This window comes from Ptychodera flava, chromosome 12 (assembly GCF_041260155.1).
Source record: "Ptychodera flava strain L36383 chromosome 12, AS_Pfla_20210202, whole genome shotgun sequence".
Taxonomy (NCBI): domain Eukaryota; kingdom Metazoa; phylum Hemichordata; class Enteropneusta; family Ptychoderidae; genus Ptychodera; species Ptychodera flava.
In genome coordinates this window covers 2,139,252-2,165,000 of record NC_091939.1, presented here as the reverse complement: position 1 = coordinate 2,165,000, position 25,749 = coordinate 2,139,252, and the positions used below count along the sequence as shown (strand labels likewise).

At 37.0% G+C, this 25,749-nt stretch overlaps 1 protein-coding gene across 1 annotated transcript in view; it reads left to right on the top strand.

Moving 5' to 3' along the window:
* The window catches only part of LOC139145970 (uncharacterized), a 25,618-nt gene extending 1,808 nt beyond the window's left edge, over positions 1-23,810 (top strand). The window contains exons 2-3 of the mRNA XM_070717419.1: positions 20,079-20,471; positions 21,423-23,810. Of these exons, the coding sequence (XP_070573520.1) occupies positions 20,079-20,471; positions 21,423-22,969 (1,940 nt within the window). The 3' untranslated portion in view covers positions 22,970-23,810. The remainder of the gene's footprint in view (positions 1-20,078; positions 20,472-21,422) is intronic.
* Positions 23,811-25,749: the final 1,939 nt, after the last annotated feature.

The window sequence follows — 25,749 nt, the reverse complement described above, 5'->3', positions numbered from 1 at the left end:
GCTATTCTTATAGGCTAGGGAAATGTCTGTATGTCTGTATGTCTGTCCGTCAACATCAAAAACTCAAAAACCGCTGTACATTTCATCTTGATATTTGGTGTGTACATGGATGATGGGCTGTAGATGAGATTTTGTTCAAATGAAGTTGTCATTGCCAAAAATATGCAAATTAAGTGAAAAAATGTAAAAACAGTCAAAATTGAAAAAACTCAATAACCACTGAGCAGATTACATGAAAAATTAGCATGTAAGTACTTTGGGCTGACATGAAATGATTATGCACATCTTGGGTCAGTATCTTGGACTTGCTATTTTTCATGAATTTTTTTGTAATTTTCTCCCATTTTTGGTCAAAAAATCTCCTGCTCTGAAACCACAAGTCCGATTGATTTGAAACTTGGTATGGAAGTGCATAGGAGTGACCTTTCCCAAATTTGGTCAAATCGTGGTGAAATTTGCATATTTTTAGTTTACACGTCCATATACTCCCATGTATAAGGCCACGAAAAATAAAAATTTAGTTTCTCATCGTATTCATATTGCAAAAAGGATGCAGTGACACAATTTTTAGTCCCCACGGATATGAAGTCTAGTGAGCTTATAGATTGGGTCATGTCCGTCTGTTCGTCCATCCGTGAGTCCATCCGTTCACGCATATGTCTCGGATATTTTTGACAAAATGTCATGTGACCTTGATGACCTTTGATCTCAAATATACATATTTGTCCATAACTCAGTAACCACAATTGCTATCACCCTTCATATATGGTATGATGGGACTGCTTATGACGCCACATATTGTACCTCATTAATTATGCGCATATCTAATTTTGAGCGAGCCAATAGAGCTAGAGGTCTGATTTTTGGTATATAGGGATAACTTAGCAAAACAATTTTTTTGACAAAATGTCACGTGACCTCGGTGACCTTTGACCTCAAATATACATATTTGTCCATAACTCAGTAACCACAAGTGCTACATCCTTCATGTATGGTATGATGGGACAGCTTATGACGCCACATATTGTACCTCATTAATTATGCGCATATCTAATTTTGAGCGAGCCAATAGAGCTAGAGGTCTGATTTTTAGCTCCCATAGCCATATGTATATATGGCAATGGAAGCTATTCTTATAGGCTAGGGAAATGTCTGTATGTATGTATGTCTGTATGTCTGTGTGTCTGTATGTCTGTATGTCTGTATGTCTGTATGTCTGTCCGTCAACATCAAAAACTCCAAAACCGTTGCACATTTCATCTTGATATTTGGTGTGTACATGGATGATGGGCTGTAGATGAGATTTTGTTCAAATGAAGTTGTCATTGCCAAAAATATGCAAATTAAGTGAAAAAATGTAAAAACAGTCAAAATTGAAAATCTCAATAACCACTGAGCAGATTACATGAAAAATTAGCATGTAAGTATTTTGGGCTGACCTGAAATAATTGTGCTTTTTTTGATTTTTTGATATTGTTGAAAATTACAAATTAGTGCCAAAAAAGGCGTTTTTGGTAAAAAATCTTCTTCTTCATGAACCGCTGGTCAGACAGCTTTGATATTTGGTATACAGGTCCCTAGGGATAACCCAAATTGGATTTGTTCAAATTGTGATGAAATATGCAAATCTGTATTTTTAAGGAATTTTTTTGTCATTTTTGGTCAAAAATTTATTTCATCAAAACCGCTCATCTGACAGCTTTGATATTTGGTATACAGGTCCCTAGGGATAACCCAATTTGGATTTGTTCAAATTGTGATGAAATATGCAAATCTGTATTTTTAAGGAATTTTTTTGTCATTTTTGGTCAAAAATTTATTTCATCAAAACCGCTCGTCTGACAGCTTTGATATTTGGTATACAGGTTCCTACAGATAAACTAAATATGATATATAGAATATATGATGAAATCTGCAATTTTGTATTTTTGGTGCAATTTTTGACATTTTTGGTCACAAAATGTGTTTCTCAAAAACTACTTGTCTGATGCCTTTGATATTTGGTATACAGGTTCCTGGGGGTTCTCCTAGTGTGATATAGTGAAATTTGATGAAATCTTCAATTTTTGTATTTTTGGGTCAATTTTTGCCATTTTTGGTCAAAATATTTGTTTCTCAAAAGTTACTCATGTGATAGCTTTGATATTTGGTATACATTTTTATACATAATTATGATGAAATAATCAATTTTGTATTTTTGCAGCTAATGTTGCCATTTTAGGTCAGGCCATCCTGAAATGAGCTATCAAAGATCTCAACCATCTTCATCAATACATATGTCACAAAAAGTTGCTCTCTACATAACACAGCAGAGCTCTGTCGACTATTGGGTCGCTTGTTTTTTTCACAACCGCTGGTCAGACAGCTTTAATATTTGGTTAACAGGTCCCTAGGATGACCTTAGTGAGATGATTTCATACAGTCAGGAAATACTTAATTTTGTATCCATGTCTATAGTAGCTTCAGGGACATTGGCCCTATGTTTAAGATAATGTTGTGATTCAGTAAGCATTTGAAATGGTAAACTGTATTTGGTGTTGAAATGTGGTAAAAAATAATGAAAAAACATAGCTGAGGTGATTTCAGCAGGTTTGGTTTCCAACAAATATATTCAAAGTTGTTTTCAATGTTAAAGAGTGATGGAGGGGGGGGTCCTGAGGTCCTGGCAGATTTTGAAAAAAATCCAAACAAATGTCAATAAAAAAATCAGCCACAGAAGGTTTGTCAAAAAGAAAAGGTGGGATAGTGGGAAAAAAGAATGTACAGTGTATCAGATAAAAAAGATGTTCCTCATCAATCTTCCAGACAACCCCCTTTTATCAAATGGTACACCCCTGATGTATTTTTGTGTGCCATTAAACATGCAGTGTATTTTAGTTTAAGATGTCAATCAAGTTAGGTAAGGATTTGAAAGGAATAGTCAAGTTCACCACAGTTTAACTTTATCTCTTGTGTCATCATCCTTGTGTAATTGGTTAAGTTTGTAAGTTGCTCCAGATGTGGATATACCAGCTGTTCTGGAAGAAAACAATGTTTACTTTTCCCTATAGGGTTTCTGAGTTAATGATTGCATGTTGAAATCTCTCCAAGTATCTGGTGCATGGGCAAAATGTAAATATTGGTTGCATGTTATGTATTTCAGTCTATGTCAAATATTGTAAATGAAAAATCAAGAACAGTTTGCTGTGTGCTTGTAAAAGATAACATGTATGTCAATTAAATTATATAAAATAATTAAATATTAAATATCACTGCATGAAAACCCAATAATACTTACTGTATTAACATGGATTATTGCCTGTATTTTATCTGAAGAGTGCATATACAGATGAATACAGTCAAGAATCCATTTTTTGTATTCAGCAAGCTTGTATTCATGTGGATTCATGTAAATTCACGTGTATTATTCTATAATACAGGCAACTCATTAATGTGAATTTATCTGAATTATTGGGTTTTTACGTAGTGTATTAAATTAAATTATGTCAATTAAATATTAAAACTGCCTTGCAGTTTGATTGTCTTAAAAATTATCACAGAAGTAGAAAACGAAAAGAAACTAATCAAATTGCTGTAACATATTCACCCTCAGTGTCTGTAGGCCTATACTTTATTATTTTATCATTACATTCAGCTTTTTGTTATGTCTTTATCACTCTCCATGGGCCAAGGCACACTTGGGGTCAATGTCATCACTCTGTGCCAGTCTGTGAATGTCAGTCTGTCTGTATTTAGGATAACCTAGCAATACAATTTTTTTGACAAAATGTGACATGACTTCGGTGACCTTTGACCTCAAATATACATATTTGTCCATAACTCAGTAACCACAAGTGCTACACCCTTCATGTATAGTATGATGGGACACCTTATGACGCCACATATTGTACCTCATTAATTATGCACATATCTAATTTTGAGCAAGCCAATAGAGCCAGAGGTCTGATTTTTGATATATAGGGATAACTATAGGAGAGAATTTTTTTTGACAAAATGTAATGTGACCTCGGTGACCTTTGACCTCAAATATACATATTTGTCCATAACTCAGTAACCACAAGTGCTACACCCTTCATATCTGGTATGATTGGATACCTTATGATGCCACATATTGTAGCTCATTAATTATGCACATATCTCATTCTGAGCAAGCCAATAGAGCTGGATGTCTGATTTTTGGTATATAGAGATAACTATAGGAGAGAAATTTTTTGACCAAATGTCATGTGACCTTGATGACCTTTTACCTAAAATATAGTTTATGTCAATAAATAAGTAACTACAAGTGCTATGTCCTTTGTATTTAGTAGGATGGGAGACCTTATGACAACACATGCTTTTACCTCATTAATTTTGCACACATCTAATTCTGGGCAAGCAAATAGAGCTACAGGTCTGATTTTTGGCATATAGGGATTAATTAGCAATATATTTTTTTTTCAAAATGTCATGTAACCTCAATGACCTTTGACCTTGATTATACATATATATATGCATATCTCAGTGTTACGTGCAGAGAAAACTAACAAAAGGGTGAACTCAGCAGTTAATGTTTAAACAAAATTTATTACAAAATAAAACTAATTGCTAAGTCAGGGATAGAGTACAAGCTTTAAAAGTGTACAGACTACTTATCTCAGCTGGGACGGCAAAGCTCCAGTCTCAGAGTTGTAACAGTCAGTCGGATGAATGAACAGTCCTTTGGCTTGCAGGCTTGAAGCTGCACAAAGTCCACAGTATAAATCCAGCGTTGACAGTGAAGGTCTTGAAAAGTCTTGAGAATGACTACTGCTGGAGTTTAGTAACACACAAGAGACACGATCCCAAAAGTCTGACTGGAAGCTGTGCACGTCCCTTTTATAAAGGCATGTAAGAACAATCTAGAACTTTTATTGACATGCTAATTACTGTTCTAAAATTATCTCCCTTACACAACTAATCAACTTTCCAGAACATTCCAAACATGACTAATTGAATTCAAGGTTGTGAGGTCACAAGGGCAGTGACCTTGGGATGTTCTAGACTAATTGAACTCAGGTCATGATGAGTGTGGGGAAATGACCTACATAACACACCCCCTCTTCAAAAAAAGAAAATTTTTCAAAGAAAAATCTTTCTTTTACAAATGTAATCTTGAAAAGGATTTAAGTACTCAAATTTTGTTTTACTCTAAAGTAAAATTTCTTGAAAGTGAACAACAATAAAATTTCTTGAAAGTGAACAACAATAATTTCTAAATACGAGAGAGACAGTCTGCAATTAAATTGTCTCTGCCTTTGATATGTCTAATGTCAAGATTAAACTCCTGTAACATTAAACTCCATCTTAGCAATCTCTGATTTTTGCCTTTAAATTTCTGCAGAAAAACAAGAGGGTTGTGATCAATATAAACCACTATTGGCTGATTTGAAGAAGTAACATAAACTTCAAAATGCTGTAAAGCTAATATCAAAGATAAACACTCTTTTTCAATTGTAGAGTAGTTTCTCTGGGATTTGTTAAATTTGCGTGAAAAATAGCAAACAGGATGATCTATACCATGGACTATCCTCTTGCAATAAAACAGCACCAGCAGCCGTATCACTAGCATCTACAGCTAATTTGAATGGCAAAGTGAAATCTGGTGCAGACAACACTGGGCACTTTGCAGTATGGCTTTAAGTGTATCAAATGCCTGTTGGCATTGCTCTGACCAAACAAACTTTACTTTCTTTTTAAGTAAGTTAGTCAAAGGCTCAGTAATTGTGGAGAAATTTGGACAGAATTTTCTGTAGTAACCAGCCATACCGAGAAAGCGCATCAGTTGTCGTTTGCAGTTTGGTATGGGAAAACTTGAAATGGCACTGATTTTGGCATCAACAGGTTTTACCTCACCCTGTCCTACAGTATGTCCGAGGTAAGTTACCCTAGCCCAACCAAACTCAGATTTGGCAAGGTTGACAGTCAACATTGCTTTGCTCAGTCTCTCAAAGAACTTCCGCATGAGCTTGATGTGTTCCTCCCAGGTGTCACTATACAGGACACGTCGTCAACGTAGGCTGCACACCCGTCTAGCCCAGATATGACGTCGTTGATCATCCGTTGGAACGTTGCCGGAGAGTTCTTCATTCCAAATGGCATCACCTTGTACTGGAACAATCCGTCTGGTGTAACAAAGGCGGATATTTCACGAGCACGATCCGTCAGAGGGACTTGCCAAAATCCCTTCAGTAGGTCAAATTTTGTCACATACTTGGCTTTTCCCACTCGGTCGATGCAGTCATCAATCCTCGGGATTGGGAAAGTGTCTGTCTTTGTTAAAGTGTTGACCTTCCTAAAGTCCGTGCACATACGATAACTGTGGTCTGATTTGGGAACAAGTATGCACGGCGAACTCCAGTTACTTTTACTGGGTTCAATAAAGTCATTGTCCAGCAGGTATTTGACTTCTTCCTGGAGATATTTCGCTTTTGTTGGATTCAGTCTGTATGGATGTTGTTTTACAGGCTTACTGTCCCCAACATCAACGTCGTGATAGATGACGTTTGTCCTCGTTGGAACATCTTGAAACAGGTGTTTATATTCATGGAGCAGTTCTTTCACCTGTTGTTGTTGTTCTGGCTGGAGGTGTGCCAACTTTGTAGACTCCAGCTTCTCCAGGATTTCTGAGTTCTGAAGCTTGACCGAGCCCAGCTTTGAGTTTAGAGTATTTTCACTCAAGTCAGTTTCAGTATCACTATCTTCATAATGGCCAGAACTGACTGTACTGACAGGCTTTGTTTTAGTAGGATTATCCCTATCCAAATATGGCTTAAGCATATTTATGTGACATAGCTGTTTTTGTTTTCGCCTGTCAGGTGTTATTATGATGTAATTTAAATCACTTAATTTCTTATCGATTAGATATGGCCCAAAGTAACGAGCATGGAGTGGTTTGCCAGGAATTGGAAGTAGAACAAGAACTTTTTGACCTGGTTCAAACTTCCGTTTTGAGGTGCTTTTATCATATTTGATTTTCATTGACTGCTGAGATGACTCAAGATTTCTCTGGCTAATTCACATGCTTTAGAGAGTTTCGTACGAAAATCTGACACATATTGCAAAATATTCAGACAATCATCATCGTCTGATAGGAATTTCTCTTTAACTAGCTTAAGTGGGCCACGGACTGTATGTCCAAATACAAGCTCAAATGGGCTAAAACCAAGAGACTCTTGAATTGACTCTCTAACAGCAAAGAGCAGAAAATGAATTCCTTCATCCCACTGCTTCTCTGTGTCAAAACAGTAGGTCCTAATCATGTTTTTCAAAGTTTGATGAAATCGCTCAAGAGCACCCTGACTTTCTGGATGATAGGCGGATGACCTATACTGTTTAATGCCTAGCTGATCCATTACTTGTTGAAAAATACCAGACATAAAGTTGGAGCCTTGATCGGACTGGACACATTTGGGGAGGCCAAATAAAGTGAAAAATTTGACTAAAGCTCTCACTATAGTCTTTGTCTTTATGTTTCTCAGTGGTATGGCTTCGGGGAACCGAGTTGATGTACACATTATTGTCAACATGTACTCATTTCCTGATCTTGTTTTTGGTAGGGGCCCAACACAGTCTATTAGTATCCTACTAAATGGTTCTTGAAATGCAGGAATTGGTTGTAAAGGGGCCTTTGGAATGGTCTGATTTGGCTTTCCTACCATTTGACATGTGTGACAAGTTTTACAGAAATGTGCTACATCCTGCCTGAGATTAGGCCAATAAAAGTGACTGAGAATTTTATGATAAGTTTTCCTTACTCCCAAATGACCAGCCCAGGGCGTTTCATGGGCCAGGCGCAATATTTCAGCACGATAGGGCTTTGGAACCACAATTTGATGTTTTATAGCCCAATCGTCATCAACCAAAACATCTGGAGGTCTCCATTTACGCATGAGAATACCAGATTTCGTATAATAGGAAACAGAGCTATCTGAAGTTTTATCTTCATCATCTACCCTGTCAAACAAACACAAAATATCTGGGTCTTTGTGTTGTTCTGCAATGAGATTTGATCTAGAAAATGTCTGACTTTGGTCAGCAGAAGTTTTACTGGAAGTTTCAAATCCACGAGGGATAACGGAATGATCCGTGTCAAACACCTGACTGAGAAAGGTGTCATTTAAGTCAACATCTGTGACATTATTTTTGAGAGTATTTTGATTCTCGGAAGTTTTCTTTGACATGGCTCGAGTAATGGCACATGAAGGAAATAAATCGGGTATCTCTTGTTCAATTGGCTCTGGATCCTGATCTAAACTAGGATTATCAGTCACAAGTGGATTAGTAATGACCTTGTCCCCAGCAAGGTCGTTTCCAAGAAGAAGGTGAATCCCTTCAAAAGGCAAAAAAGGCCTAATACCTAAAGCCACAGGTCCAGAAACAAAGTCCGAAGACAAATAGACATTATGGAGAGGAACAGGAATGTAGTCATTGCAATCTACCCCCTTAATAAGAACTTTAGAACCTGAAAATGACTTTTCAGAAAACGGCAGGGTATCTGCCAACAAAAGAGACTGGGAAGCCCCGTATCTCTTAAAATTTTGACAGGGGTAGCGGAAGAGAAATCACTAGAAAGTGATATAAAACCATCATGAATAAATGGTTCGAAAATACCCATAATGCTATCTTGAGAAGAATTGACCTTGACCTCATTGATTTGGGATAAGAGGTGTTTAAGCTCAGAAAATGTGTTGCACACATTATTAGACTCTATTTGAGTTGATGAAGAAATAAAGCTGGTTGGCTTAGATCCACTTTGACCACTTTGACCTTCACGCTTTCTTTTGAATTTTAAACAATCTGACACTAAATGGCCGTCTGTCTTACAATAATTACAAGAAAGTGTACCAAACTGTTTGTCAGAAGGAGATTGAGACTTTGGATCTGATGATGTGGAATTGTTACTTGAATTTTGTTAACTGTTGTCATTTGATTTCCTACTCTCCTTTGAGAACTTCTTGGATGAAAAGGAAGGGTTAAATTTACCTGCATTGTTTCTGTATGAAAAGGACTGGAATGGTTTGCTGAGAATTGAAGATTTACGGGTAAATGAATAATCATCGGCCAAACGTGCAGCAACCTCCAATGTATCTGCCTTTTGTTCATTGATAAACGTCTTGATGTCACTCCGAATGCACCTTTTAAATTCCTCAATCAAAACAAGTTGTCATAATTTTTCATAATTCTGACTGACCTTTTCAGAAGAACACCAGCGATCAAACATTGTTCTTTCGTTCGAGCAAATTCAACGTAAGTTTGATCTTTCACCTTCTCACAATCCCTAAATTTCTGACGGTAAGCTTCAGGCACCAACTCATAACCCTTGAGAATTAATTCCTTCACAGAATCATAATCCGAAGCCTGCTCTACTGACAACTGAATGTAAATTTCTCTGGCTTTACCCACCAAAGCACTCTGCAAAAGCATAGACCAGGACTCCTTAGGCCAATCCAGACTCTGAGCAATTTTCTCAAAATGAAGGAAATATTATCAACATCCTTTTCTTGGAAAGGGGGGACTAACCTGAAATGCTTAGTGATGTCAAAACCGTGTGGAGGGAAGGATTTTCCTGACTGTCCAAGCTCTAAACGTTTCATTTCTAATCTTTCCTGCCTATCTTTCTCTCTCTGTCTTTCTTCCATTTCTAACTGCATTTGTATTTTTTCTTTTTCTATTTGTAATTCTAGTTTCTTGATCTCCAAATTTGTCTGCATTTCTAATTCTAATTTTCTTAGTTCAAAGGTAGACTCGGGCTCATAATCTTTCAATGTGGATTCCTCAAATTGGCCTAAATTAACTAAATGTTTGGCAATACGGTACTGTATTTCCCTCTTGCGCATAGATCTTTTGACTTCTACTTTAAGGAAATTGGCCAGTGTTATGAGGTCGTCTTTTCTGAGGGAATCAAATGTGTCCTGATCAAGGTCATCCATTTCCTCTGGTTTAAATTCCGCCATGATTAAATTTCGCTGAGTTCACAGTATACAGTAGTTTTAAAAGGCTGGCAAAATGTTGTCAAACGGCTCAAAATGTTCGTCTCCCGGACGAGCCCCCAATTTGTTACGTGCAGAGAAAACTAACAAAAGGGTGAACTCAGCAGTTAATGTTTAAACAAAATTTATTACAAAATAAAACTAATTGCTAAGTCAGGGATAGAGTACAAGCTTTAAAAGTGTACAGACTACTTATCTCAGCTGGGACGGCAAAGCTCCAGTCTCAGAGTTGTAACAGTCAGTCGGATGAATGAACAGTCCTTTGGCTTGCAGGCTTGAAGCTGCACAAAGTCCACAGTATAAATCCAGCGTTGACAGTGAAGGTCTTGAAAAGTCTTGAGAATGACTACTGCTGGAGTTTAGTAACACACAAGAGACACGATCCCAAAAGTCTGACTGGAAGCTGTGCACGTCCCTTTTATAAGGCATGTAAGAACAATCTAGAACTTTTATTGACATGCTAATTACTGTTCTAAAATTATCTCCCTTACACAACTAATCAACTTTCCAGAACATTCCAAACATGACTAATTGAATTCAGGTTGTGAGGTCAGCAAGGGCAGTGACCTTGGGAATGTTCTAGACTAATTGAACTCAGGTCATGATGAGTGTGGGGGAAATGACCTACATAACACTCAGTAACCACAAGTTCTATACCCTCCAATTTTGATAGGATATTAGACCTTAAGATGTCACATCTTGTACCTCATTTATTATGCACATATGTATTTCTTGGCTGGCCAATACTGCTAGAGGTCTGATCTTTTTTCCCGATTTAGAACCATAACTTAAGACATGCCTCATGTGTTTCAAATTGGGAACAACGACATGACCTATTTGCCCATAGATCTCAACATATACACTCCAGTGATACTTCTTAATGACCACATTTCCCTGCCCCATCAAGACTAATACTCCTATTACAAGTAGGGACTGTCATTGTCAATGACTTGTTTAGTTAATGGTTGTATCACAGTATTCGATATTTCTAATTCTGTATTTTTTCCATTTTATATTCTGAATAAATACATTAAACATATTTCACTGTCTCCAGTACATTACATTTAAGTATTTTCACTTCATGCACTTTATCCCTTTCACACATGTTCAAATATCTGACCAGAGAACAAACACTAAATTGTCCAGGATGGGAGCTACAGTGTCATTGACGCTATTTTTGGTATATAGGGATAACTTAGCAATACAATTTTTTTGACAAAATGTCACGTGACCTCGGTGACCTTTGACCTCAAATATACATATTTGTCCATAACTCAGTAACCACAAGTGCTACACCCTTCATGTATGGTATGATGGGACACCTTATGACGCCACATATTGTACCTCATTAATCATGCACATATCTAATTTTGAGCGAGCCAATAGAGCTAGAGGTCTGATTTTTGGTATATAGGGATAACTTAGCAAAACAATTTTTTTGACAAAATGTCACGTGACCTCGGTGACCTTTGACCTCAAATATACATATTTTTCCATAACTCGGTAACCACAAGTGCTACACCCTTCATGTCTGGTATGATGGGACACCTTATGACGCCACATACTGTACCTCAATAATTATGCGCATATCTCATTCTGAGCGAGCCAATAGAGCTGGATGTCTGATTTTTGGTATATAGGGATAACTATAGGAGAGAAATTTTTTGACCAAATGTCATGTGACCTCGATGACCTTTTACCTAAAATATATGTTTATGTCAATAAATAAGTAACCACAAGTGCTATGTCCTTTGTATTTAGTAGGATGGGAGACCTTATGACAACACACGCTTACCTCATTAATTATGTACACATCTAATTCTGGGCAAGCAAATAGAGCTAGAGATCTGATTTTTTGGCATATAGGGATTAATTAGCAATATAATTTTTTTTTTCAAATGTCATGTGACCTCGATGACCTTTGACCTTGATTATACATATATATGCATATTTCAGTAACCACAAGTTCTATACCCTCCAATTTTGATAGGATATTAGACCTTAAGATGTCACATCTTGTACCTCATTTATAATGCGCATATGTATTTCTTGGCTGGCCAATACTGCTAGAAGTCTGATCTTTTTTCCCGATTTAGAACCATAACTTAGACATGCCTCATGTGTTTCAAATTGGGAACAACGACATAGACCTATGTGCCCATAGATCTCAACATATACACTCCAGTGATACTTCTTAATGACCACATTTTCCTGCTCCATCAAGTCTAATACTCCTATTAAAAGTGGGGACTATGTCATTGTAAATGACTTGTTGAGTTAATGGTTGTATCACAGTATTCGATATATCTAATTCTGTATTTTTTCCATTTTATATTCTGAATAATTACATTAAACATATTTCACTGTCTCCAGTACATTTCATTTAAGTATTTTCACTTCATGCACTTTATCCCTTTCACACATGTTCAAATATCTGACCAGAGAACAAACACTAAATAGTCCAGGATGAGAGCTACAGTGTCATTGACGCTATTTTTGGCCAATGTAAGCAGGTACAAAAGCATCCACATTCCGAAACGGATGAAATAAACGTAAAGATACTATGGTTACGAATATCTAATGTACTTATGTACTCCAAAGGTACAAAATGGCCAGTGTGCATTGATTCAATCTGACCTACTTAATATTAACTTCCTGTATGTTGAAATCACACAATCACACATACGCACCCACCCTGTCCCTCACAGACAGAGAGACAAACACGCACAGCAATTTAAAGAACGAAACATTTATGAAGTCTCAATTGAAAATTAAATTTACAGTTTCTGGCAAAATGTTACCACGTCATAAAAACAAATTTTAATACTATTAGAAACTGCAGTTCATATGAATTTGTCCTATACAGTTTCTAAGGTGTAAATTAGGCCAAAGTAATTAAATTCTTTGTTTTGCGTCCACTCTAAATGGGAAAAGGTACGCGTCTTAGCGTCTGAAAAACACACACAAGAAAATTTAACACAAATATAATTTGATTGCAGCAAATAAAAAGATGTAACAAAATTTTAGTTCAGAAAAGCTAAGCAGTTGTGTTCTAAAATTTCCTATTCAAAACCACTGTGTGTTTTTCATGAGAACCTTAAAAATCTAAGCGGGTGGGGATGCAAAACAAAGAATTAATTACTTTGGCCTTAGATTGTAAACACATTGGTCGAATTACGTAGAGCTCGAAAATCTGCACGATTCCCTTGTATTTGAATCAAATGACTCCTCATGGGCTATTAGTCACAGAATATAGATATTGATTTGCTGTTGACTTTTGAATGATTGCCCTAGTTTTGGTTTACAAACAGTATCACACATACATTGACTCAATGAGAAAGTTTCCATAGAAAAGTACTCTGTTTCCTTCCGTTCAGAATAAAAGTTGGATGTTTGCAGTACAAACTTCCAGCACTGCATTACCAATGTCAAAGCTTGTTGATGAAGGTGACGGTGTTCAATGACTTTAACGTTCTTTCAATGAATTTATTGTATCGTGAAGACATTCAGACTGAACACATAGATGTATAAATTTTTTAATAGTAATTGAACACATGATTTCTAAATTTATTGATTGTTAATTATATATTTAGTTATTGGGGCTGCCTCAATAACGTTAAAGTGATTTCACATCGATTTTGACACATTCTAGGAATATCCGTAGATAAAAACGGAAGGAGAAAATACCGGGTACAATTCAGATATTCAGAATACAAGTTCAGATTCAGAAAACTTTCCTATAGAGAAATTTACATGTGGTTCTAAACACCAAACACACACACGTTATATTTAAAACCAAAACATAGCATAGTACATCAAACAACCAAAAAAGTAAAATCAGTATGAAAAACTGGACATTCCTAATTTGACTTGTTTAAAATTAAAAATTTAAGTCGGAATAAAAGTTAGCTTCGTTCTGATAGCTTTACACTTTGGTTACTCAATTAACGATGAGAACCTCACATTCTATGAGAACTTGCACGACGAAGGGGATTCGTGTTCAAAAAATGAATAATAAAGGATCATTATTGGTCATAAGTACTGAGCAACTGTGTCGCGTTTGCAAATTATAAAATGAAAAAAAAAACAGTTTTGCTTCCATCTACGATGTCTTCGTGTAAATGTATGGGTTACTTTTTATCCATTTGCTGTCTTACTCGACGAGAATGAAAGACTCAGGAAATTGGAATTCGGGGTTTGCGGATGCCGGTGAACTTATATAGAGTCAGCTTGATTGCTTGTAAAGATCATTTTGGCTTTGGGAAATATCGACTTCGGTGGTAAGAAACGAATGGGGCAAAGAAAGAGCTGAAAACCAACTTCATTCAATTTTGTGAGTGCATTTAAATCATGAGTTCATTGTTCAATATTTTAAATTCAGCAATCCAATATGACTGACAACATTACACGTTGACAAGCTCAATGAATCGCAACCATTGCAGACAAAGGTGCCGGCCTGAGCTGGAGTGATCCCAGCAGTGTTGTCACCTTTCAGCAAGTTTTTTCTTGAATTACTTTTCTTACTTATTTTTCTTTTCTTTCTTTTTTGCTGAAAACCTGACCCCGTACCATTTCCTTGAAGTGCATTTCACAAGTTTTAATGAGAATTCTATATCATCAATTGATCATTTATTATTTACAAGGTGAAAACATTTGTTCGCAATGCCTCATATCAGATTCTAGCTTTGTCTGTTGTCCTAATGAAACATGATTAGTGTTCTACTTACAATCTATCTCAATGTAAGTAGATCATGTCATTTTAGAAGTGTGCGACTACCGATTAAAAGAAATGACTGTATAACCAATATGTGACTATTGTAAGAACAGAAAGCCAATAGCCTCCTTTTACAAAAAATTATTTTCATCTTAATTTCACAAAGCCCGCATTAGACTTGCGTTTGAATATCGATTCGACAGGATTTTCATTGACCGCCACTGCTCGGTGTTTCTATAAGATTACTGTATACTTCGTATGGCAGCCGGATGTCAATTCTCGCGTACTACTTTTTCAAAGCATTTAAAATGAAATGTACAAAGTGTCTTTCAACATAATAAATAAATCGATATTGGACAATGATATGTGTAACTAAAATTTTTGTTTCTCCAAATATTTGAAGTGAAGTATTGCAATTCGCTAGCGGGGATATCGAAAAACAGTAAACTTGTTTAGTCAGTCAGTCCGCAAGGTTTGTGGTTGGCCTTGGTATTACAGCTACATTCTGCTATCACTGTCACTGATTTTGGCAAAATCAAATACACTACCAATTATGGAGAGATGTGCGTTTCTATGTGTACTACTGGTAACTTGTGTGGAAGGTAGGTATAGTTGATTGTTAATTCATAGGGCCTGTCCTGAAGTTTTCGCTCTTTTCATCGGTTACTAAGATCTACTCGATACCTAAGCTCATCACCGCCACTTTTACTCTGAACAAAAGCATTTGAAGTACTCCTAACAGAGTACGAATCTTCAGTCTCGATGCACAACCATGCCAATGGTTTGACGCACAATGTGTTGTTATGTCGAGCGAATCTATTGCTGCGTTATCAGGCAAATAACTTCTGTGGTGAATATAACTTTCGTCATTCTTCCGCTAAACTGATATTTTTCATATTTTCTTCTCTCACTGCAAAGAATATCACACTAATCGGCCTACGAGTTCCACGTATTTCTTTATATTGCACAATATTTGGCAAATAGTTATTGAAGAATATACAGCAGACATTTTATATTCAATATCTATCAGTAATTACGAAGTACCACTCAGAACGTTAACTTTTGCCAGACGGTAAAGTGAACACGATTGGAACTGTTTGGGGATAATTGGATTCTCAAAAGTGTTACGTGCTGTATAGCTAAATGTTGTAATAAAACAAAAAAAACAAGTGTGCAACGTAAAAAGAAAAGCAGATGAGATTACATTTGTAGATGAAATCGACATTACTTCACCATCCAATTATCCCAAAATAGTTCCAATCGTGTTAGTGGTGACAAAATTGCAAGATCTTGGCAACATCGTCCATCAACGTTGTTAGTCCCCTCTGGACTAAGTTCGGAACGGGGACTTTGGATCGGAATTGGGTTCCGTCCTCCGTACTCCGGAGCCGTTCTTCAGACATGCGCCTTTACCCATTTGTCTCAAACTTTGTAGCGGGACAAGACACTATGGCATGCTCGTCGATTAATTTTGTCATCCGGTCATATTTCTGTGCGATTTACGCCAATTATATCTTGAAAACCGTTTGTCAGAATCTCATGCGAATCGGTACACAGCAACATCATGGAAAGATCTATCTAATTTGATTTTGCATATTTAATGATGTTTTGCATAATTAACGAATTTGCGATTGGCTATACTGTGCAGGCACTCAAAAAAACTTATATGGTCTTACTACTGTTATGATGTCAATCTGACGTTTGATAGGGGCTGTGGGTATATCAAAATTCAAGCCAAATATATGCATACTGCTCAACTCACAATGTTACTCATGCAAATAATTGAACGAACACTAATTTTAAACAATTTAGTCTTAGAATATCAATTAATTTGTTTTGAATTTTGATATACCCACAGCCCCTATCCAACGTCAGATTGATATCATAACACTACGCTTAATCTTTGGTCGGCGTTGCTCAGTACAGATATGAGCTCATTTGCATATTCAATGAAATGTAATTAGCCATAAATCAAAAACTATGCGCTGAATGAAGTTATAAGTTTTATAAGTGTGACTGATTATTTGTTCATTTGAATCTTTTAATCCATGTATCAATACTGAGGGCACTGATTTTGACCAAATTTTTGCTATTTATTAGTCATAGTAGTTTGATAAGCATGACACTTTGATGACAAACTCATTTACATATATAATGAATTTGTGTGCGTGGGCTGTATATAAATATTGAAGGCATTGCTTTAGACCATGTCTCTGCCATTCATTGATCATATTGAGCCTCACAAATACTGGTATTTTATGAGCACAACACTACGATTGCTTGCTCACTTCACACTTGCACATTTCATGAATTTCTGTAGCCAAACCATATAATAATACTGAATGAACTGATTTTGACCAAACCTCTGCTGTTACTTTAGTATATTTAATTGAGTTCTGTTATTCTTCAATATCAATCACGTGATCTGGACGTGCTCCTGGACATTATCGTTACCAAGTGACGGGCAAAGCAATGTCGTCGTGTGCACATTGCAGTGCACGTGGTACCCGCACGTTGCCCATCAGCTGGCAATTTTAATACGCACATGACCGGAAATGACATCATTTGATAGAAAAGAATTTAGGGACTGATGCATAGGGTTGCATATGTCTGACTGTCGAAACCGTTTCTAAGACATGACCAGACAGGTTTGTCTCAAACTGCTAGGGACAACGCACTATGGCATTCATACGGATGTCGACTTAAAGTGTCATCTGATCCGATATTGGCACCAGGAGGCCATTTTGTGCAAAGAGCTATACTTTACACACATCCTGACTGATTTCATTCAATGTTGGCACAAAGACAGTACCTCTCAACTTATTTTTTATTAAAGAGATTAATTGCGTACAACTGCATGCTTTCCCCAGAAACGGAAAATCTTACTGTGGCAATTCCAGTCTGAATTACATATGACAGAAATCAGTGCGTTTGAAGATCTATCAATTCTGCATTTACAGACATTAGAGAGAGAGAGAGAGAGAGAGAGAGAGAGAGAGAGAGAGAGAGAGAGAGAGAGACAGAGACAGACAGACAGACAGACAGACAGACAGACAGGCAGAAAGACAGAGATAATATCGTTAGACACAAACATATTTGAAGCATTGCTAACAGCAGATACACCTATAGAAACCTCCTTTAAACATTATCATACATAAATTTCAGTTTGTTCAAAATCTTTGATTTGTAGTTTAACCATAAATGGCAGCAATAAATAACACGATTGAAACTAATTTGGGATAATTGGATGGTGAAGTAATGAATATTTGATCTGCAAATGTAAGCTCATCTACTTTTCTTTTTAAATTACACATTTATTTTTGTGAGTAATTTGTAATATCACAACATTTAGCTATAGGGCACCTAACATTTTTGAGAAATTTGAAAAATATGAAAATCCAATTATCCCAAATTAGTTCCAATCGTGTTAACGTAAGCAGGAAACAACACTTTCTTGACATCAGTAGAACAGTGTTTACGTTGTCTCGATAGCATTGAAGTGAAATCATGTAGGCCTATATACTTACTATTCATTTTCGAATGATCGTTTCTGTATTCACTGTAACAGTTCACACATATCATACATATCCCTAGCAATGTTAGTAGCAGTGTAGCATGCTAGTAGCATGTCAGAAATTTACTCAAACATCATAATAAGACTAAAAAGGGTTGGGTTAACAGTTGCTTCTATGGTAATACGTCCAGCATTTTCAGAGGTATCAGAGGTAGTATGGGGGAAGCACTATACCTTATCACGAACGAGCATCCCGACATTTTAATCTCTGGGTCATGTATGTTGTACCATTTACCTTACGAAATGTCAGAATATGTAAAAAGTTATCTTTTACCCATTTTGTATTCTGACATTACTATCTTTTCCTTTCTTTAAAATACTAATTGAAGCCACATCCCCTCGCCAATTAATACGTCTGTGACGTCATTTGTTTGCATTAAGCTTCAGTCAATTCATTCGCAACTACAACGCACTGGGTAGTAGGCCTATATACTGCCATAAGAATGGCGTACAAAGGTGTTGAACCCAACATGTTAGATCTCATGTAGACTTTTACGAAGGAATTGTTGATAAAGCTGTTGAAGTATAGAAGCGGCACTCGCTTCTTCCGCCATGATAAATCGTAGTCTTTTGACCCATTTCTTGCTTCAAGTAACATATTGACCATAAATTTTCGGAAAATGAAGAGTTTTGAAGCCTGATTGAACGGAAAATTGTACAGTTTTTCGCTTTGTAGTTCAAACTGTCGCGAGTGGAATTCGGAGTTTGGTGCCCACCGATGGCATGGGGCGACACCGCACCGCTTACGTCATCACAACCGAATGGCGTTCTGGTCTCTCTAACACTCATTTGCAGCCCAGACAAAAAAAAAAAACGTCAAGAAACTCGCAGACAACTTTTGAACAACGCTAACTTTAAACGTCTTTATATGTAGACTCTTGGCTAAAAACAAAGCATAACAAAAAAACAACAAAAAACTACAAGTCGATCCGGAATAGGACTCATTGATCCGTCAGTGGGTAACAAAAACAGGGCTTGATACAGCAACACTGAGGGCGCCCACTTCTCTCAGTATAATAGTCCTAGCACGGTCGTCGGTACAACGCACTTTAGTCCTTTTAAACAGACGAAACAGACGTGCAGGATGACATAGTGAATTGATTGAACGTCAAAAAGAACATATTGTGAGACAAAATTAGATAGACAGAAAGAAGTCATTTTATATATTGTATCTACAAATGACTTCACACATTACTTTACTTGCTTAGTGCATTCATTCATTCATTCATTCATTCATTTGTTTGTTTGTTTGTTTGTTTGTTTGTTTGTTTGTTTGTTTGTTTGTTTGTTTGTTTGTTTGATTTGATTTGAATTGATTTGCTTTGCTTTGTCGGGCATTGTTTGTAATTTACCCCGTCATGTCTTATCATAACAACCCGTTACACCTTACAAGCGTTATTAACCCATCACACCTATTACCCGTCATACATTGCCACATCCTATCACGCACACCTATCACAATCTGTCATACCCTGCCATATTCAATCACACATATAGTACATCCAATCATGCTCCGTAACAAACTATATCAAACACAATCGAATCCATTTACACGCGATAACAATCCATTAAATCCCTTTCGTGTGTCATTACATCTAAACAACACGAATGTACTGTTCTTTACAAGTGAATGTATTTTGTTGTCAGTAATTTATCCCCTCCCCGATTTTTGAGCGATAGATACTTGGCCATCCATCTTTGTAAAAAAAAAGTAACAGCCAGTCAGACACATTCGCCAGCACTCATTCGCACATTTCTTTCACATCTGTCCCATTCATAGGGTGTCCTGAAGGATTGTACTACTATCAGGGATTTTGTCATGCTTTCGTTTACCCGAAGATGACATTTGACGACGCCCGAACCACGTGCCTTTCACACGAGGGTGACCTCTTGGTGATTGAAGATTCCGTGGATAACGATTTCCACTTGTCAATGATCCAAGGCGTTGGGTTTATCGGTTCGTACTGGCTCGGTTTACAAGCACAGTCAGCGACTGATTTTACATGGGTCGATGGTCGTTCTTTATCCCAGACTGGTTTCCAAGGGTGGACTGACGGTCAACCGGCAGAACTTCTGTTGTATCCGTGTGTTGTCATAGAGCCTGAGTTGAACTTTCAATGGGTCACATCTAAATGCTCCGAAGCAAATTATGCTATATGCAGACATGCAGTCGGTAAGTAATTATCTATGTATAAATATACCTTGTCACAGATTACTACTGAACATTTATTTATTTATTTATTTATTTATTTATTTATTTATTTATTTATTTGTCTCTTCTAATTATTGTGATCAATGATCAATGAAAAAGTTATTTGTGCCTTGAAACACCTTCATTTAGATGTTACAAGCTTTCCAAGCCTTTGTATTATTTATTTCTTTATTTATCTACCTATCTACCTATCTATCTATCTATCTATCTATCTATCTACCGACCCATCTATCTATCTATCTATCTATCTACCTATCTATCTACCGACCCATCTATCTATCTATCTATCAACCTATCTATCTATCTACCTATCTATCTATCTATCTATCTATTTATCCATCTATCTATCTACATGTTTGTCTGTTTATGTATTTATCTGTTTATCTATGTATTTATTTATTTATTTATCTATCTTTTTATGGCTTCGAATATTTGTTTTTTGGTTTCCCTACACTTTCTGTATTGAATCCCTAAATTGTAATTTAATGCCAAGTATTTAGCATATCAACACAACCTATATGAGTATAATCTCCATTGTTATTGTTGAAAACTGTATTCAAGTCCGGACTACAATTCATTTGTAAACAATAAACAATGATCACTACACACATACAAGCTGTTTTGACAAAAAAAAACCACTCGAAATTTCAGCATGACAAAAGGGTTAGGATCAGACACGGTAGTTTATATACAGAAGCAGAATACTTACAACAATTTACAGCTTATTTCCTGTAAAAGTACGCACATGTGAATGTATTCTTTTGAAAAAAAAGGAAAGTTATTAGCACTTTGAAAATCCTTCATGTCAAATGTTGAAAGATATCCACGCAATCGCACAATGTCTTTTTGAGTAATCACTGAAGACATTTAACATTGTGAGCATATTGTTAATGTTCTGCGATGTGATTTCAGGTCCTACAACAGCTTCTTCGCAAGATGGTCCGACTATGGTCCCACTGATTACATCAAACAACGGGCGGACCTTCACCAACAGACCTGTTCAACTAACGTCTCGCCCTGCGACTGTCCAACGCCCAACAGACCATTACTCAACAACACCAGGTGGACAACCAGGATTCGAAACGAACCATCAGACACCACCAAACCAACGATCATCACAGACGTCACAGATATCGACCTCACGGCCACAAACGTCTTCATCATCGACGACGCCCAGTATTACAACATCCAGGCAGACATTGTTACAAACTCAGTCCCAACAAGCAACTCGGACCAGTATTCCGGGATTCGCTACTTCACCAGGTAGAGATACAATTCACAGTTCATCAGTGCCATCGACATCATTAACCGTCTCAACTGAAAATGCACAAACTCTATTGGGAATGGCTGAAACACCGTCAACCATAGAACAGTTTACAACTGCAACGACAACGACGGCATCATCAAATTCGCCAACGGATCAATTAAGTACGGTGACTTCGTCTTCCTCGGTAGCGCCATCTACGTCAACCATACAGTCAACCTCAGCTACTTTCTCAAGTGAACGACCTCACACATCACAACGCCAAACATCGACATCGACGACTGATCAATCAAGTACGGTGACTTTATCTTCCTCGGTAGCGCCATCTACGTCAACCATACAGTCAACCTCAGCTACTTTCTCAAGTGAACGACCTCACACATCACAACGCCAAACATCGACATCGACGACTGAACATCTGACATCTTCCAGGATATCTATGTTGAGGTCATCATCAACTGCAAGAAATCCTTCAAAGTCACCTTCAACTCATCCTACTACGTCTGCTCACTACTCGTCCGAAGCAGTACCTGTACATGTCTCAACGGGTATGGTAACTTTGACCGTGTCACCGACCACGTCCATGGAAACATCATCACCGCAAACGACAGGGTCCAGCACAGTAAGTCCACCATCAGTGTCTACGTCAGTTACGAGCATTCCAGTGACTTCAAGTGGAGATTCACAAAACTCCACAGCAATGATTTTAAACACGGGAACTGTCGACAACACCTCAACGCAATTAACTTCAGGTTCTCCAGGTATGTCAAACTTATCTGATTCGCCAACAGAAGCAAGTCTTACGACGACATCCACAGAACAGGGAAGTGACGACCACTCCGTATCCGCAAAGGAAATATTGCGGCTGTTGTCCTGTTACGGATTTCCTGGGCTTCTCGCTTTACTCGGAATCACCATAGTGATTCTTGACTTACTGTTTTTCGTGAGAAGGATTAAGCCAAAGCATAGAATGACTACCAATGTAAACTCTCGATCTCAGGGACAGACCAAGGCTGCTAGGATTACCAGGGACCAAGTCAACAAGGCGAAATCTGCACGTTCACAAGGCAAATGGAGAGCTGAGGGTGTGGCGCCGAGGCACGATGTTTTGATGTCCATCGCTGATGGGTATCTCCGGATGCATGGTGTGGGGAACAGCGGAATGTCTGCAAGAGCTCCTCTTTATGAGCCTTGACAGATTAAATGCTACCAGTCAGATCTGAAAAAATAAACAACAGTACATACTGGACGAACAATTTCACCGTCCAAAATCAATGTTATTTCCACGACGTTGTGATCAACAGCTACTCCAAATATAAAGTTTTAGAATCTTACTGGTGTAATTGATGTAATTTTGCTCCGATTATGCTAGCGTTTACTTTACTGTCACACATTTTGAGGAGATTTCCATTCTATTTAGTCTTTTGACATGGAAGCCATGTTGGCAACGCCGCGACGCAGACGAGAAATGCTATCCATGTTACAGATCATCGTCACACTGTTTCAGTCGGTGGGTATAATGTATCATGAAAGCATGCAAGATTTCATAATAAGGTTAGAGTTGGATATGTGACGTCAGAGCCTTCAAAAGAACGAACTGCACGTATGCAGGCCGTAATGTTTTATTTCTGTACACGTTGGAGAGATATACGTACATATTTTTGTATCATGGCTCTGGATTACAAAAAAGCAATAAAAAAATAAAAAGAAAATAAGCTCAAGACAATGCAAGGAGGAAAAGATGATGTTGAAATATTTACAGCACATTACAACCAGAACACACATTTTCTGCAAGCACACCTGTATGTTTTATATTATAGCTGGTGTTAAATGAGACATGGCTAACCTTTTAATGCTCAAATATCCGTATCTATCTCCCACGATTTCCCTTCATTCTGAAAGAGACAGCTTTGTTTTCTGCCGCTAAAATCATGTTCGAAACTCGGACTGTGTATGAAATGTCCATTAATATTATTGATAACACTTCCGGTCCGGACTGGAATTCATTTGTCCACACTAACATTGCATGTTGTCATGTATTTCTATCTACTTAAGGTCGTATGCGCCTGGAAAATGAAAGACTTAAACTATTTCTCAAAGTTTCCTCAAGAAATATGTCAACCATAGTATTTCAAAATTAGCAAAAGTCCGATGTCATTATTGCAAATTTTGGTACTAGAGAAATAAATATCCCAACTTTTACCGATATTTGGCTACCAATCTTATGCTGACTCCATCGAGAAAAATAAAAATTTCAATTTTTGCAAAAGTAAGATGGCGAACAGTCCTCTTACACCAGTGGCTTTAAAATGAACTCCCATAAGTGGAACATGTGGATCAGAAAAGAACTGTAAAAGTTTTTGAGTCTGCATACCTGTCCTCGAAGAGCATTCTACCTTAGGAATAAGAATGCGAAATTATAACGCTTGTTGCATTGATCATCGTCGAAAGTTACAGCTGATCTGCCTTCAAACATTTACTTCAGTTTACAATAGTGCTTGATGGCTTTATATCCAGTATTGTGGTAACAGCCTACCGTAGGTAAGCCTACAGCATTCATATCAGGTCACGTTTAATGTAGACTTAAACTTTCGGTGACACTTTCCTCATTGAGACTTTCAACCATTCGCTGAACGCAGTAAGAATGGAAATTAGGGGTCAATGTGCAAAATATGGTACTACAGAAACAAATTACTCAATATTTACCGACGCTTGAAATTCAATAAGGCCGCCATCCAAGTGTTTTCACTATTGAATTAACTTAAGATTTTTCATTTTGCTATAAACTAAGATGGTGAATACTTACTACTCCATGAGCTACAAACAAGGCACCCACGAGAGGTAGATCAATAAAAATATGTTAAAAGTTTGATAGTCATAATATCTGTCCCCTGAGTGTGCTCTACCTCAAGGGGTAAACGCATTTAACTGCCAGATTTGGAGTATGCAGCAGGATTTGCAGGTTGGTACTGAAGACTTCCACATTGCATAATCTTGTATGGCTTGCCACTTTTGACTGAGTCGACTTGGTGCTTTCAACTTTCAGACACATTTAAAGACGGCAATGAATCTTTTCGCGCTATTTGCGCCAAAATGCTGACTCAAAATGTAAACTACCCGAATACATGAGTAGGAAGTACGATCGGGTACGTCTTATACTGCAAAGCGAGATCCGAAGTCAGCTAATAGTTGGTCATTTATAAGGCATGATAGTTGACACTTTTGTTTAATAAATCATTAAATATGGGCGGTGGCAAAAACGGTACTCAATCTTGATTGACAGACCATTTCAAACCTGGATGTAACTGCTCATTCACCTCCAAAACTAATCCTGGATTTGGCGATCACTACAAACGATATGTTAAAGTGCGCCGTACTCATCTAGACTTCTCAAATGGCGATGAGCCTTTACTTGTGATTATTTAACTATAAGATAAGGGGTTCTGAAATCTATGAGTTCTTTGACCTTGCGCTTCAGTCTCTGTGGCTTCGCTTTATTGGCAGTGTCACTATCTCCTTCGTGTGTCAATTTCTTGAAGATGTGAAAATATGAGCGTGATTTTCAATGTTGGATTTTTGGTCACTGCGTTCACTTCATCGAATTTGTTCAAAATGTTGAACCTTCTCAACGACACTCTTGTGAGATAAGTTTATTTATGTTCCCTTCAACCGATTGGTGAAGAGGGTTTATAATTCTTAAGCGATTTGAACTATTGCAGCACTAAACGACGCCGTATAAAACACCTAACCCATATATATATATATATATATATATATATATATATATATATATATATATATATATATATATATATATATATATATATATATATATATATATATATATATATATATATATATATATATATATATATATATATATATATATATATATATATATATATATTATCCCATAGTATTTTTCTCTGTTTGACGTCATCGTATACGAGTGTTTTTCGCGGAGCCGCACAACTT